The sequence below is a fragment of the Topomyia yanbarensis genome, chromosome 1 (assembly GCF_030247195.1).
Source record: "Topomyia yanbarensis strain Yona2022 chromosome 1, ASM3024719v1, whole genome shotgun sequence".
Classification (NCBI taxonomy): Eukaryota; Metazoa; Arthropoda; class Insecta; order Diptera; family Culicidae; genus Topomyia; species Topomyia yanbarensis.
In genome coordinates this window covers 214,306,586-214,323,048 of record NC_080670.1, presented here as the reverse complement: position 1 = coordinate 214,323,048, position 16,463 = coordinate 214,306,586, and the positions used below count along the sequence as shown (strand labels likewise).

General features: G+C 38.8%; 2 protein-coding genes and 1 long non-coding RNA gene across 5 annotated transcripts in view; 2 read left to right on the top strand and 1 right to left on the bottom strand.

The window, feature by feature from the left end:
* Nucleotides 1–11,607, bottom strand: part of LOC131692189 (protein-tyrosine sulfotransferase) — a 34,256-nt gene extending 22,649 nt beyond the window's left edge. Inside the window, exon 1 of one of the 3 annotated variants that reach the window (XM_058979095.1) lies at nt 11,209–11,607. The gene's annotated coding sequence lies outside the window, so the exon portion shown is untranslated. The other 2 variants (XM_058979105.1, XM_058979096.1) reach the window with 2 other exon arrangements.
* Nucleotides 899–2,437, top strand: LOC131676231 (jerky protein homolog-like). Its single transcript, XM_058955351.1, has 3 exons — nt 899–929; nt 975–1,861; nt 1,931–2,437. The coding sequence occupies exons 1-3, from the start codon at nt 899–901 to the stop codon at nt 2,435–2,437; spliced, it is 1,425 nt and encodes a 474-aa protein (XP_058811334.1).
* On the top strand, nt 6,125–6,679 carry LOC131692201 (uncharacterized). The gene is made up of 3 exons (XR_009305935.1): nt 6,125–6,328; nt 6,386–6,552; nt 6,610–6,679. It is a non-coding gene; the product is annotated as an uncharacterized LOC131692201 (long non-coding RNA).
* Nucleotides 11,608–16,463: the final 4,856 nt, after the last annotated feature.

The following is a 16,463-nucleotide window of genomic DNA, read 5'->3' as shown; positions in this document are numbered from 1 at the left end:
CGCCGAATATTGAAACTGATTTTTCTCCATTTGAGTGCATTGCGACTTAGGCCCTAATGAAAGATCTGTGTCGACATGAATAGTTTTATTGCCAAAGGATCTATGTAGGTAATAAAGGCGTGCTCGAATAAGATGTCAATAAACAGATTCTGAAATAGTAGCGACGAATAGTTTTCAATTTTTTCACCAGGTAGCAAAAGGTGTAAAAATCGGCAAATAGTACGTTACGTGAATTTTTTATACGTATCTTTACTGATAGTTGAGAAAGCTTGGTTACATGGATTAAGATATTTATTGATGCTATTCAGTATGACAAACTAGTTTCAAACCGCTTTCAACTTGGCTGAACTGCCATTTTTATGACGTCATCATGCAATGTTCTATATTATCAATTTATGACCATCTAATTTCTGACCAGAGATGCCATTATGCCAGATTTACCTGGCACAGCCAGAGTTTTTTGCAGCTTTCAGACAAAAAGACAAACCTCTCATTCTGCCAGATTTTTAATTTATAGAAGTTGTTACACACAAATTTTGGAAATTGGGGCCATATTTTCCCAAATTTAACAAAAATCGATTGATGCACCTTCTACGAAGATGTAATATATGTCAAATATCGATGACTATGAGGTCGCTGTCAAGTGACAGATTTTGCCAGACAATTTAAGTTGAATTACCAGATTTTCTTTGAAAAACAGTGGCAACCCTGTTCCTGACCAACAGCATTGCTTGATGTGCGTCGTAAATTTCACTGGTGAAACTAAAAGAATATATTTTCTTTCTATTTAGTTGCATACTAATCTTCGGGTTTTCTGTGAAAAGCATAATAAAAAAATCATTTTTAAATTTAGTCAGCTTTTTGTTTAAATAAGGTGAAAGTGGTGCTTGGTTCTGCAATGGATATTCCGTCTGGATCCAAACAGAAACGTTAGCAGAGAACGCTTACGTTGGTTGAGAAGGTTAAAATTATAGAGGATTTTGAAAATGGCGGTGGCACACACGAATCGCTTGATAGAAAATATGGTGTAGGATCGTCCTCTGTAACTCGATTCTTGCAGCACAAGGATGAATTGCGAGCCAAACTAGTTGTTTATAGAGAACACGGTATCCAAAGTCGAAGAACGTTGAAGGAGCAGCATTTACCTCTAATGGAAGAATCTCTTTATTTATGGATTCTCCAGCAGAGGGAAGCCAATATTATTGTTACGTCAGAAGCACTACGGGTGAAGGGAGAATTGTTGTTGCATGAGATTCAGAAACACGGGTATTACGTGGGGCAGAATTTTGCATTTTCGGATGGATGGGTACGACGTTTTAGAAACCGTTTTGGATTGCATGTAAAGCGTGTAGCCGGAGAAAAAGCTTCCGCGGATATAGGCGCATACTTGAAGTTTATGGAGATTTTGATGACGAGAATTGTCGAATCGGACTTGAAAAAGTGCCAAATATACAACGCTGATGAATCTGCTATTTTTGCAAAGTTGCTAGCATCACGAAGTGTAGTCCTTGCAAACGAGACAAAGGCATCTGGGCGTAAATTAAACAAGATGCGCTATACATTCATGCCATGTTGTAATGCCGATGGCTCAAATAAACTTAAATTGATGTTTATCGGATCCGCGGCCAAACCACGCTCGCTTGCTACCAAGGAACTTCTACCCGTATCATATTATAATTCCAAGAAAGCTTGGATGACGCGAGAGCTTTTTCGAACATGGTTCTATCGCGAATTCGTACCAACGGTAAGGGAGTTCTCCAAGGAATTTAATTTAGAGCCCAAGGCGTTACTGGTGCTTGATAGTTGCACAGCACATTACGACGGAGGAGACGATTTGAAATCGGATGATGGATTAATTGCGGTGAGATTATTTGATACACTTCACATCAAAATGTAACGGAGTAAAATTGGTACATTCTGATTTCCATAGGTAATTTATCTACCACCAAACGTTACTTCCGAGTATCAGCCTATGGACCAGGCAGTGATTAACGCTATAAAATTGAGATACAAACGAAAGCTTATGCTTAAATTAGTACTGGAAGATGAGGATCTCAAGTTCGAAGACCGACTTAAAAAAATCTCACTACAGCAGAGTATTGATTGGTTGTCAACCGCGTGGAATGAAATCAGTACTTCTACAATTGAAAACTCGTGGAAGAAACTAATCACTCATTTTCCTAAAAGCGATTGGAGTTCAGTGGATGCTGGTGAGTCCGACAATGGAGATGACTTAAAAGCTCTGATCACGGCAGTAGATGCTCTGGCTGGCACCACTACGTCCAGTGAAGAGATCGAATCATGGATAGTCGACCATGTTTACGATTATGATAAAAAATCCGGCATGGCTCACGAGTGCAGTGTTCACCGATCAAGAAATAGTCAATTCGGTGCTAGGATTAAACGATTCACACTCTATAGATTCTTGCAAGTGTAGAAGAGCAGCAACAGGAACCAGAGTTTACGCGAGCTATTCAATCCTTGGACTGTTTGATGCGTTTCGTGCAGAATGACGCCTCGGACGTACGCCGTCTCAAATCATTGAGAACAAACGAAAACGAATGGCGTAAACGAACTTTATAACTCCCTGTATACATTTTCGTTAAATAATAATTATTTAATTCGTAATACCCACAAGCGTTTTTTTACAGTTGGATTGTTGGTCCTTTTCGGCAATTCATTGCTCAAACATAGTAGAATATAGAAGAGTATTCTCTATATTATATAGACTTGAAAATACTTACTTTTATCTCGACCTATAATAACATATCCTCAACAAAATCATAATTTATTACATATATCTCGACAAACATATGATTACGGCCTAAAAGCCAACTGTCAAAATCCACTTTGAATGGAAATTCCAGGCAAACCGTTACTAGTCGAACGCAGTTCACAACAGTTTATGAAAGAGAAAACTTTTCTCTTTTATTTACTACCAACATCTGTGATCGGCGTGTAACGGTTTGTCCGGAATTTCCATTCAAAGTGGATTTTGACAGTTGGCTTTTAGGCCGTAATCATATGTTTGTCGAGATATGCATTAAAAGAAATAATAATTATTTACATTCATCTGTCATCCTTACTTTCCATTCGCTTACCCCTTGCAAAGTTTGACATCAAAATGTCAAAATACATTTGACGTCTATTTTTGACGTTTAACTGCTTTTTAACTGGGCTATAGCCCAGTTACCGAACGCCCAGTTAAAAAGCAGCCCAGTTAAAGAGCGCCCAGTTACCGAATGACTGCTGTATATGGGAGCTGTCAAGTGGTCCCCGGTCGCGATACTTGCCTTTCTCGCTTCTTGTTTTGATCCTCTTGCTATTTTTCGTTGACATTCTTTTCGGTTTTAGAATCGAGTCGCCCTAGGTTCGCTCTAATGTTTACAGTTTCCATACAAAAGTGACAGCTCCGAGCGAACCTAGAGCAGCTCTGATTTAAAAATGAAATCAGCATAAAGAAGCTCCCATCAGAATCTGGCTGTCTTGTAAACAAACTGGTGTTTGGGAAAATCTTTCCGTCATGGTATCCGGATCGAAACCAACAAAAAAAATCTTCATCGGAACTAAAGTCACTTCCGTTGCGTTGCAGAAGTTCCAGTCCAGTCCATTTCATACAATCCGGCGCTAACAGGAAATCACAACTGACGGGTAAAGCAAGAAAATCAGTACCCGTGGCGATAAAAAACAGCCAACTTTGATTGCACGGAAAAAGTAGTGGGACTCTTGTGCGATCATTTATCAGTGCATTTCTATAAATGACGGTATATAAGACACACACAATTAATCTTCCAGGTAAAATATGATTTGGCATACATTTTCGGTAATTTTTTTTCTTAGTTATATTTTTACGCTCAACTTAAAATTGTATCGAGATTTTCTCCAATCTAACGTTTTGCGACTGACATGCGGTCATGGGCAGTATGGCACACTTTGATTTGATAACGTTGTCAGTTCCATTTTTACTGCAAATCAAATCTTTGGGAATGGGGCTGAATAATGCGTTTGTTCAGAGACCCGTTTGTATGACGTTTTTAATTGTAATTTATATTTGGACCAACATTGGACGACTGCTGGTTTCCGCCGGAATTCCGGCTCAATCGAAACAAGTGCTTCCGAGTCGGAATCAATTGTGCCATTGACTGGGATTCGGTGCATTCAATCGATGATGCATGGCTCAAAAAATGGATTTCAGAAGAGATTGGTAACATGAATTTAAAACTCTTATTAAATCGGAACTGAGATGCGCCAAAATAATGGCTGCGAAAACGGATCTGGATTTCGCGCGTTCTGAAAAAGACTCAAATAAAATTACCATGACCTTCCTAATTTGATTAGTCATTGGCTAGAGAATTGTTTCATGGTGACTACTCAATATGAAGAAAAGAACTGCCCCGAACTTTTTTTCATTTTTTAGCTTTTTTCTTTGGGACCGTTCATAAATTACGTAACACAAAAATTGCCCAAAATTAACTCCCCCTCCCCCCATGTAACAAATTGTCGCAAATTGAAGGTCACTTATTCAGAACTCCTATTCTTACAGGACATCACGCACAAAAAACACAAATAGTGCTTTCGTTTTTTTTTGAGCTAGTGTCAATCTGGTGCTAGCATAGTATTGTCACTTTGTGTCGGATTCTGATGAGACGAAGTCGAAACAAAAATTCCATAACTAATTGTGTTTAATAACCTTGAATCGAGAGCACAATCGCAAATTGCACGGACATTACTTGTAATCAGGTGAAGCGATTCCACAAGGCAGCTGGTCACAGTATTCGTTACTGCCAGCTGTATTGCGCACTTCCCACCAACCTGGACTTCGCACTTTCAAAGTGCGAGTGATCAAACTGCTACTGAAAACTGCGAGCTGTCAAAACACATGTATTTCAAGTGATAGAGATGGTACTTTCATAGACAGACCAGTCGAACTAACCAGTCTATGAGAAGAATTTAATAGAAGAATAGTAAGTGCGCAGTGCTGTTAGAATCCAGTTTTTAGTGCCACAAACAATACAACAAAATGTTTAGTAGGCGTTTACATTGACTAGGGGTCCCACGATTGAAACCTTGAATGTTACATAGGCGCAGAGCTCCCGAACGACACTTTTAGTGTTTTCTTGTGCTTATCTCAATGCATCTTACTCTAAATCAAATTACAGTATCTTTATACCAAATACAAATATGTTAATACGGCATGCTCTGGCGATTTTTCGTGGACTCATTTTATAACCCTGGTACACCGATAAAGGTAAACTGTCAGATTGACAGCGTACTTCGATGAAATATTGTAAAAACTAGCATCGCTGGAGTCGAACAAAAACAAATCTTGAACGTTACCATAGATACTGTTTAGTATTGAGAAAATTGGAAAAATATAACTTTTTGTTTGCTGAAAACTTATTAGAGTCTCACATGAAAACTCCGATTTTGCATCGAGGTAAGGTTGTTCGAAACTATTTATGTTCATAATTTTTCAGGTAGAATAGAATGGATAGACTCCGATTAATTTCCTTTTCATAATTTTTCAGGCAGACTAAAAATAAAACGAGTATTTTCCGCCCATGGGGGAGATCCCAAGGTCATTGATCCAAGTATCACATCGAATATTATCGTGTCGGGGGTATATTTCTAGGACCAATTGCCAAACTGAGCTGTGAACCGTTTTTAAAGATTTACTTTTGACGGAATCTACTGGAGGTTTCTCAAGCTCATCATCGGGACTTTCATGCTTTTCCCAACTTGTAGTGCAACACGTTTGAGATGCAGTTGAATATTGTCTTCGGTCGGTTTTGGATTGACTAACCGTTCAAGAGCGACGAAATAAAATAACACGTAGGTTGATACTGCTATCAGTAGCACGGTGCACCGGTGCGGTAGGTTGAATCATTCCTGTTGGCTCATGACAACGCTAGAGCTGGTTTACTTGTCCCATCGCTGCGCGCGTAATTTATTATCACTGCAATCAAAAATTGGAAAATTCAACAACCGTCAATCGTTGTTTCTCCTGTTCAGTGTTTATCCAGCACACTGGAAGTAGTGAGCACTATAGCGCATCATTGTACGAATGATGCGCACTGCTTCCGACTTGATTCTTTTTGTTTAGAACAAGAGAAAATTCGATTGTCGTTGCATCCAGAATAACTATCCAACTACATCTAGAATAACTTTTGTATCGCAGCACATTTTGCATGTCATCTTGAATCCGTTGTTGAAATGGTAACGATCCGCCCAAAACTAAACGGATATCTGTGTGCATAGATAGCACTTCAAAGGTAGCGGCGAACTTTAACCTGATGACGCATTGTTTAATGTCAAAAATCGGATTCTAGTAAGAGCAAGTTTGTTTTTGCAAATACATTTTGCAATAATTTTTTACTGTTTACAGTATGGTCCACATTCTAGAATTGTATAGAAATTGTTCCATCTGCGATTATCGGAACCGCCCGTCATGACAAAGAAGTGCTGCTAACGTTCCTATCAGGCGACAATCGATACCCCCGAAAATGCGCTACAGATTGCCAACCGTCCGGACATTACCATTAATTACATTTTGTGAGTATTACCTGAGCATTAGATTGCCTTTATTGGTCACGACGCTGTTTTTTACAGAGCTGACCAGCACAACTCTGAAATCGTTTCCTGTTGCGAAGGAGTTACCAGCCGATACTGCTAATGCATCACTGTTCATCAGCATCTGCAGTAGGCGTTAAAAATATCATTCTTCACCGTGTCGTATTTTGGGTGATCTGATGCAACTCTCGACTGCAGCAAAACTATCCAGCTGTCGGAAGTAAAACAGCGTCCATCTCCAGCTCTGATGATTTCCTCCGAAGGTTAGCGAATATATAAAAGACATTCAACTTACCGGAAATGCAAAGCCTAGCTCTATTAATGCTTCCATGAAGTATCGATGCAATTCAATGAAGCATTGGTAATTTTATGTCTAATGGTCGGGATCGTAGCGGTGTTCTCTGGTTCAATATTATCGCCTAGATTTAAGTTTGCATCTATAACGATAAAACTACCTACATGGTAGGTAATATAAAGGACCTTGGTAGAATGTATCATCCCAATAATTAAATTTTTATTTATTCGCAGGTATTCTGAGCTGCTAATCAAGAAGCTCTTGCTGGTAGATTTAATCGATGACATATTGTGCCGTCACTGAAAAATCCGGCGATTGCTAACTTCATCGAAATATTTAATTTCCTATGGTGAGTACTGAGTAGGCAGGCTTTACCTTTATCGCGCATTTAAGGTTTAAAGCAACATTGCAAAAATTATCCCAAAATTATCGTAATTACGTTTCAAAGCTATGATGCTTAAAAATGCACCTTTAAGCTAAACAAAAACATAATTGTATTTGGTTAAGCATATCAGAATATTTTACAAGGATCAACAATATAGGTTCAATCGAAAATCTATTTTCAACCTTATTTTTAGGTAGGACCCACCTTGTTCCTATACTGCTGGAAATAATCTACCGAAAAAATAAGCCTGGAAACATTTGCGTGAACTTGCAAGCGATTCTAATTATCGACCAACGTACCGGCATTCCGGAATCTATTGCAAAAGTACAAGGATGAAATGTACAGCGACAGTGAGTGCTCGCAGATTTTTGTTTCAAAGTCTCTAACTAACTTGGCGTTATTACAGAAGAAGCCCCTCAGGAGTGTGCAAAATGACATCCATTGCTATTCAGTCTGGATGGAAGTTTGGCTCAATTGCAGCAACCGCCCCTCTGTTCCCGAAATATAGGAACCGGACGGGCAGAGTAAACACATATCAAATGACCAACTGAACCAGCCAGGAAGCAGAATAGTCGGAGAAAATCTAAGTGAATGGAAAGATAGACAAAACGATTGCAAATTAATCAGTCATTGGCGTAGTAGATGTCACGAATAACATCGATAGCGCATATGTATTGTATAAATATTAAACATATCTTTTTTAAAATAATTTAATACATATATTAGCTATTAAATAATTTTAAAATTGTTGCACATTATTTACATTGTAAAATTCTAATCGCGAATAATAACTTAAAATTTATTAATTCTTGATATAAATCTTAACACATAGCCCGCTACATTCTATACGGATTCCTTTTGAAATTGATGTGATATTCCTGTTGAAAATATTATCCACTCGCATCAATCAACCATGGATAATCTAATAGAACAAATTGGAATGGCGATCTGACTTCAAAGGGGAGGCCTGCCAATTACAAACAACGTTTCGATTTCTTTTCCAGATTAGTCGTAGTAGTAAGAGCATTGCATATTTGTTAAGATTTTGTAAGTTTGGATTGCGGTTTACGATGGCTGTTTGACATATAATTGTGCCATGTTGCTGCTATATGGTTTGCTATAGGAAGAAGGTAGTGAAGCTCTTGCATGGCTTTCAGAGATAGGATAGGCGCAACGTATCAGTACGCTTCACGACAATTCTGCTCCGGGACTAGACTTTTCACTTACTGGAAGCATCAACTTCGAAACAGACGATGATACCCTCTATCAGCACACAAACATGACGCAACTCCTATGAAAGAAGTTGATATGGTCGAAATTGTGCTGTATTTCTCCATCTCGTGATTTATGAAAATCGAAAGTATAGAACAAAACCAAACAAGACATGTTCTCTAGACCCGTTGAGGGGTTGTGACAGGATTTCCAAAAAGCCAGTTGATCTCTTGCGCCATAATTAAAGCTACACAGGTGAGTTTTGTAACACGTTATCCTAAGTTCTACCAAGACGTACTGCAGTCGTACTTGCCAACACACATAACCAAACGAACCCACCAATTTCAAAGGTTAACCGTCCGGAGGTCGCCCTAGTCTACTTAGTACATGAGTTTTAGAGCCATTTTTCGTGAAACAATCGTTCCAAGATCTCAACGTATGGTCAAGGTGAATCATATGAAAATTATATAAACACATATATGGAGATATTTGCGCTTGCCGTTGGATGCTTGCGCAGGAACGCCACGAGTGAGCATCCAATCATCGCCTCTATTTCCAGGATGTATTGGTTAACCCTGGTAGAAAACTGCTTTGACGTAGATTTAGGCTGGAATTACAGGAAAGGAATAATAATATCGGATTGGGACATGTCATTTTTGTGAACTATAGTCCGCACGCTAGCAATGTAGTTAACCGCAGCCGGTCTCATCGGAGTGGAAACGTTTGGGTTGCACATCATTTTCCACAGATGCATTATAAAAAAAATCCGCATATGACTGTATTAGTCATGGGTTGAATGACTGTCGATCGATTTTTTGAACAATAATTGCATGCCGCAATCAAATATTTTACAATTTTGTTTTAATTGGGGTAATTTTCGTATTGAAGTAGGGCCTTTACTAGCCACATAAATAAACAAACTGAAATTTTTTTTGTAAACTAAAAGCACACTTTGATCAGGCAGCGATGCCAGTTTCATTTTTTCCGGCGCCTTTTACCTGTTAAGACGAATTGGGTTATTTAATTCGCCTCCTTGGTGAGCCAAAAAATGATGACCCTTTTGTATGGGACCTTGGCGTATTTAATTTGTATTTGTTTATACTAAGCACAGATCATCATTTTTAAAGTACGTCATTCTTTCTATTTCGCTTCAGAAGATCAAATATTCAATTTCTGCTTTTCGAGGGCAAACTGCTTCATGAAATATTCATGTTTTTCATTGTTTTTTCGGCCATAGTGACAATATAAAGAAACGACAAAATGATAAATTTGCTAGAGATCCTTAGAAACGTTTAATACCCATCGGCAACACGGTAAATTACGATAACAACACAAAGTCCATATAAAGAGTACAGTGAAACGTGTCTCCAATAACTTGATAATACATTGTATGAACAGTGCAACGTCAATCCGGTTTCCATATTGCTCGTAGCACCATATACATACAAAATTAGTCATTGATTATGACTTGATGTAAATATTTGACCGCACACATCCCCCTCCCCCTACTAGGGTGTGGTTCGTATATCGACTTTCTGACCGATATATGCTTTCGTTGGCACTGGTGGGCTGTAAATTTTACAGTTCAAAAAACAAACAACACCTCTCATTTCGGTTGCTGAGCAATTATTATTATTCCTGCCCTCGCATCGTTTAATACCACCGGAGCGGCATAAGCATAGCATAGTGCGCTCATTAAAACCAGCAGCCGGATTAACATAGTCATTAATAACCGTGGGCAAACAGTTGGAGCAAACCATCCACCCCATCCCTTTCCGCACCCACCACACGGTCTGTGCTCAGGACGATGACGGCCCGTCAAATCCGATTAACGCCAAATTTTCCCACTCCCTGATGGCACTATTGTTTTGATAACCAGTATATCTTTCCCGTTCCATCTCGACTCGGTTGAATGAATGACCGGATCAAGTGTTGCGGAGGCGACTGACGTTGATATGAGAGCCTATGACACGACACCTCTCCGGCTCCTTTTTAGCATATCCCTCCCCAGCATGAGCACTCTCAAGGATAAAGAAAAATTTTCCACCCAACCACCCACTCACTCTAGTGCCCATCCCAGCAAGCGACGGTCGAGAAAACAGCAGTGGAATGAACAGGTCTGCAATGATTCTTTGTTATGCCTTGCAGCATATAGTTTGCCTGGGTCCTCCTCCATTTCGCCCGCTGCTAGCATGTCTGTCAAAGTGGGCCAACTGGCACAGGCTACTGTGTTGGATCTTTGCATGTTAGTGGCGATGTAATGATGGCAAGATGACGCGCTTTGTTAACAGCCTCTCTACACGAGACACCAGAAGGATCCTTCAACACAAGCAGAGCCTACTTTCATCCCTTGCTCCTGATTAGCCTCCGGGGAGACTCCCTGCGCTGGTCAAATAAACGGAGCCCGAGACCCGCATCAATGGTACGCGCCTTATCACTTGGGGAATCTCATTTCAATCCTATCGCGATACCAGCTGCCGTTTTAGGGCACAGAAAGCGTACTTACTTCTCTTTTCGTACACAATTTTATTTATATGTATGCAAATCACCTATTTCTATGCCGTTTTTCTTTCAGCTCTGGCGTATTTTGCTGACAGAGGCCCAGCTAAAGGGCTATAAAACGCAGCAATTTCCACCACCCACTACCACACCAAGTTTTTTCCTTGTACTGTTGTTGAATGAATGTGACCTACAGATTCTTTCCAAACAATAAAGACACTATCCGTCGTTCCCCTCCCGAACTCACTGCACAATCAGAAACTTCCATCAATGGCACTTTTTACACTTGAACATTCCGAACACGGATTCGGAGCCTCCCGCAGCAGTTGACATTCCGACGGGTCTTTGCTCTCTCGCGGGAGGAGTTTTCACGCTTCTTCAACAAAACACTCACACGGGTCACCAGCGAGGAAAAAAAACGAAATGATGACCAATATTCACCAGATTCGCGACTCTTGTGCAACGCAATCAATGGTCACTGTATTATAGAGCTGCTGATCAACACTATACAGAACTGACAATAAATTTTTCGGTTTAGCTGAACACTGATACCGCACTGTGCTGGGCTGTGTGTGATACGACGACGGAACAGCAAGCAAGTCGCGCACCACCGCAAGTCCAATATGTTACAGGCAGACAGGACCGAAAAAGAAGAACGTAGCTCGTCTTATAAAATACGCAAGCGAAAAAAATAATGAGCGTGAGCACCCACACACCGACAGAATCGTAACCCGAGTGCTCTCAATTTTGCCGTTTTTTCCACTGCAGGCTCTCTATTTACACAACTAATTACGCATGTGTTGGGGAAAATGACAGCTCTTTGTACGAATGCTTTGTGTATGGTGAAAATTAAGATAATAAAGTCTAAAGGTAGTGTGGTGAATTATATGCTTTTGATTTAACAAATTTGTCAAATCCAGTTCTTACGCGAGACAATACTACTAACAATACTTTTAACTGTGTCTAATAAACGAAGAAAATGTATTTAAATTGAATTAACGTATTGATAGAAATTCTGTATAGATCGCTCAAAAGCCCTGTGTTGGCTAAAAAACTACTTTAAAAAAAATAAAAAAGCAGAAAGGCGCTAGCAGAACCTTTTGAATCAGACATCTTGATAGTAGCTGTACACGGTGTCGCCCGAACATAATCTCGAATGGAACAACATAACGGAGCAATGTGTACGTATGGGTGTGAAGATTGTAAAAGCTGTCATCGCATGGGAAGCGTGCGAAGAAAAAACAGGGGTGCGTTCGCACAGTATATGAATGTATCAGAGACTCGGAACGCCAGTGGTCATTGGAACGTCACATTAGAACAGTTACACCAGCAAAAAAGTTTACCCATTTTATTAATACAGCGCAAATTCGTTAGTTGGGTCACGACTGCGCCCCAACTAGCGAATCGTATCCGTTAATTGGGGCAACTGACAGCTGACAAAAATTACCCAAGGGAAACGCTGATTTTTTGTTTTCTTACATAGAAAACAAGCAAAAAATTTTTACAATTTACAAAAGTTGGCTGTTTCCTTCCAGCTTAAAGTTGTTTTTTTGTGACAAAGTATGTCATTAGTGTTCTTTTTGCCATCAATTATTTTTTGATAAATTCCTTCACATAAAACAGGAAATGGATACACCGTCGGGAAAAAGCCGATAAAGCACAAACATACTACGTTGCCACTAGCTAAAAAAGATTGGATAATGTGATTGAATACATCAGAGATGACCTTCAAAAGTTACTAAACTAACGTCTCTGCGACACAAACTAATTGATGCTGAATGGAAGAAGCGAAATATTTAACACATTTATTTCACCAAAATCATTCCAAAATATGCATTCAAAAAATAAAATTCCATTGAATTTAAAAGTATGATTTTTTCTGGATCGCTGATATCTGTGGCGAACCCCTCGAAATCAATGACATTCAAACGTCAATCAGTTTTTGACTTTCAGTTTTAACATAAGAGTGTCTTTTAGTTGGGGCATGCCCCAACTAGCGAACACCCAACTAACGAACAGCCCAACTAGCGAACACCCAACTAACGAATTTGCGCTGTATAAAATTTTCGTAAGTTGTTGAAGCTGTTAAAAATGGGTATAATTATGGACCAACAGGTCTGTGCCACAAAAGGAGAGAAAAACTGGTATTTTTTTGTTCCTAACATTGGGTACTTTTTATCCATTTCACAACCACTCAATGGGGTAATTCGAATGGGTATAATATGGGTATAATATATGATAATGAGCGAAACATCCTTTAATTTTTTTTCAAACAAGTTAACCTGCAAAGTATGGATAGAAGCGGAACCTGCAAATAATCGGCTCGTAAATGAACATGTGGCGGATCCGAAACATTTCGGCAATGCTATGCAAAAAGAGTCAGTTTAGACTACTGAGGATACTGCAAATTTGCGCCAGTTGATTCCTCTGGAAGATGCAGCCGAAAAGCATTTTATTCAGCGAAAGTTTTATTTTGTGTTGTGGCTTTAGAATAGCATTCCCATTGAGATTCCCATAGTTTTATGAAGGGGCGGGCATAGCGTAGTTGGTAAATCGATTGCCTTGTACGCAGCTTACCTGAGTTCAATTCCCAACCCCGTACATAGGGTTAGATATTTTTCTAAAGAGATTTCTCTAACCCGACAGAGAGACGATTGACCTAGCGAATGACCCTAAGGTTAAAAACTCTATAATCAGAGAAAAAATGTATACTTTTATGAGGGAAATAATATGAAATGTATTCTATTTTCAGGATTTTTCATTCTGAAGTGATTTTCATGAATGCGTTTTTTACGCATTTTGTTGTAACTGTTCTGCGAAAAAGAATGGGTAAAACGTACCCAGGTTGCCGTATAATGATATGATTTATTTGGGTGATGGCACCACCGACAGACTACTTTCTTCAACCATCCCGCTTAGCTGGGTTACCACAGCAATGAAAAACTTGAGATGTAGTTGACGAAGTTAGAATATTGCATGAAAATGTATAACCTCACTTTTTTGATAGTGCAGAGAGGTTGTTTATATCGAATTAGAAAATTTTTGATTCCATCCTGCACGAAACTTGGTTGCTTTAAAATTTAAGACCATGAAAACAAGCTCGCCAAACTGTTACTTTTTAGAGCTTTTTACTCGAATTACGTCATTTTTCAATGTTCCATGGGTACAATCCCTTTACCCATTAAGTGGATTTTTCCGATTCTATCACAAATGGATAGTTTTCTACGCATTAACGGGTACTTTATTTTATCAGTGTAGTTACTATCTCGACAAACATGATTACGGCGTAAACACCTACTGTCAAAATTCATTTCGAGTGGAAATTTTGGACAAATCATTACTCGCCAATCTCAAATATTGATAGTAAACAACAGAGAAAGGCTTTCTCTTTCATTAACTGCTGCGTTCCTCCAGTTCCTCAGTCAGTAACGGTTTGTCCGTCATTTCCTTTGCAAGAGAATTTTGACAGTTGTCTTTTACGCTGTAATCGTATGTTTGTCGAGCTATTGTCGTTTTTGCTTGAAGCGAAACTGAGTCTGGTTTTAACCCGAACTGCTATCAAATTGTATGAACTGACAGCGATTGGGGTTAAAACCTGCCATATTTTTTAATACAGCTAACCTCGCTGGAGATGATATTTTCAGAGATTTGATCTATAAAAGCTATAAAAACAAGGATTTTTGCAAAAAATATCCGGCAAAAGGTCGATTTGTTTACCCACGTTTTACTTTTAAACTAGGTTTTACGAACCGGTAAACCTGCTTTCAAAAAAATTGACGATTTGCGGTAAAAAACTTAATTTAGTCATGCGACAACTATGATTCAGCTCAGGAACTGGCAAAGTGATGCAGTTTGTTTTTTTTTTTCACTCGCAAGTGAGTCGCGGCATTCAACAATAATTTTATTCTCGGAATAACTTTACAAGTGCCAAAATATGTATGAAATGAGTGAGAAATTTAGTTTTATTTGCCATTATTCTGAACTTACAGCCATTTGAAACGATTGAGTTTATATATTTGTTCGAAATATAATCGCGGTATTATGATGGCTATAAAATACTTTCCATAAATAAAGTTTCTACTGGAAACTGTGACACAATCAATACTAATGTAAAACTATTTTGGACTAGCCTACCAGAGTGAAGGGTCGGCTGACTATGATGCAAAGTATTACAGTAGCAAAATCTTCTCATCCTGATAATATGCCGGATAAAATTAGCTTAGAGATAACGGATCATATTTCTGAATGAGTCCTTTGCTCATGCAAAGCAGAAATCGTTCAGTGCAAACATATAGTCACAGACTAACAGACATAACACTATGAGGGAGTTCCCTCAAAAACATCGATCCGACAATTTTCCCAGAACACTAGCTCCACCTTTTATTCACAGTCCCAAACACTCATTTACTGGTGGGTTACCCCTCAGGTTTGGGAACAATTTTTCACTAGTGGTCTATCCCCCATATGCTTGTTCATATGTCAGTGGCGCCATAATTTCAAATGTGGCTACAGTCCCAACTATAAATATATTTAAAATGACCGTTAAAGCGGGCGAAGCTTTGTTTTTGAGTGTTATGTCTGTTAGTCTGTGATATAGTGGCTTGCAGGCATTGTAATTTTCACTCACTCACGTGAGAAGAAGCTTATCCGATGTCTAACTTTTCCGAGATAAGATGAGTCGCAAAATTCTGCGTTTCCACAATAATGGCGTGAGAATAAAGAAGAAGAGCGCAACACTCTTATTTTTACCAATATTTTTTTCTTTGTGTAGTTTGAAAGAGTAATGAATTAAAAGTGTGATCAAAAGTACAACTTTTACCTGACTTTTACTATCTGGCAGGTTAGAATGGCTGCCAGTCTCGTGGTTTTTATAATTTTATATATTTTTATTTATTTTTTATTATAGAGGTTTTAACCTTATGGTCATTCGCCTCGTTTCGAGTTAGAGAAATCTCTTTTGGAAAAATCCCTAACCCTATGTGTGGGGTTGGGAATCGAACCCAGGTGAGCTGCGTACAAGGCAATCGATTTACCAACTACGCTATGCCCGTCCCCGGTTTTATAATATATTTGATTGAAAAAGTTAATTTTTTGTCGATTTCAATCATTTCATTTGGCAATCGTGAAAAAAGTGTGATAGCGAAGTGCATCAAAAATCCAACTTTCAAAGCCGGTTATTTTCTTACCAAAGTTTACAGAAAATGTATCCACTATGATAGAACAAAATGATATCAATGCCTTTTATTCAAAACGTCATATCTAACAAATTTCAACAAACTGAATTTATTATGCTAAATATAAGCTAAGCATTGACTCTTTATCAGCAACACGTTACTTTTAGCGTACTCACATGAAAAATAAGCAAGATGCTACTTTTTTCAAATCTGTTATACAATCTGTTATACTCCAGCTGTGGAACGTTTGCCCCACGGTTCACCGAATGTATCGATTTCAGTTTAGCGTGTACGATTCAAAGAAAAACTTCACATTCACATCATCAAG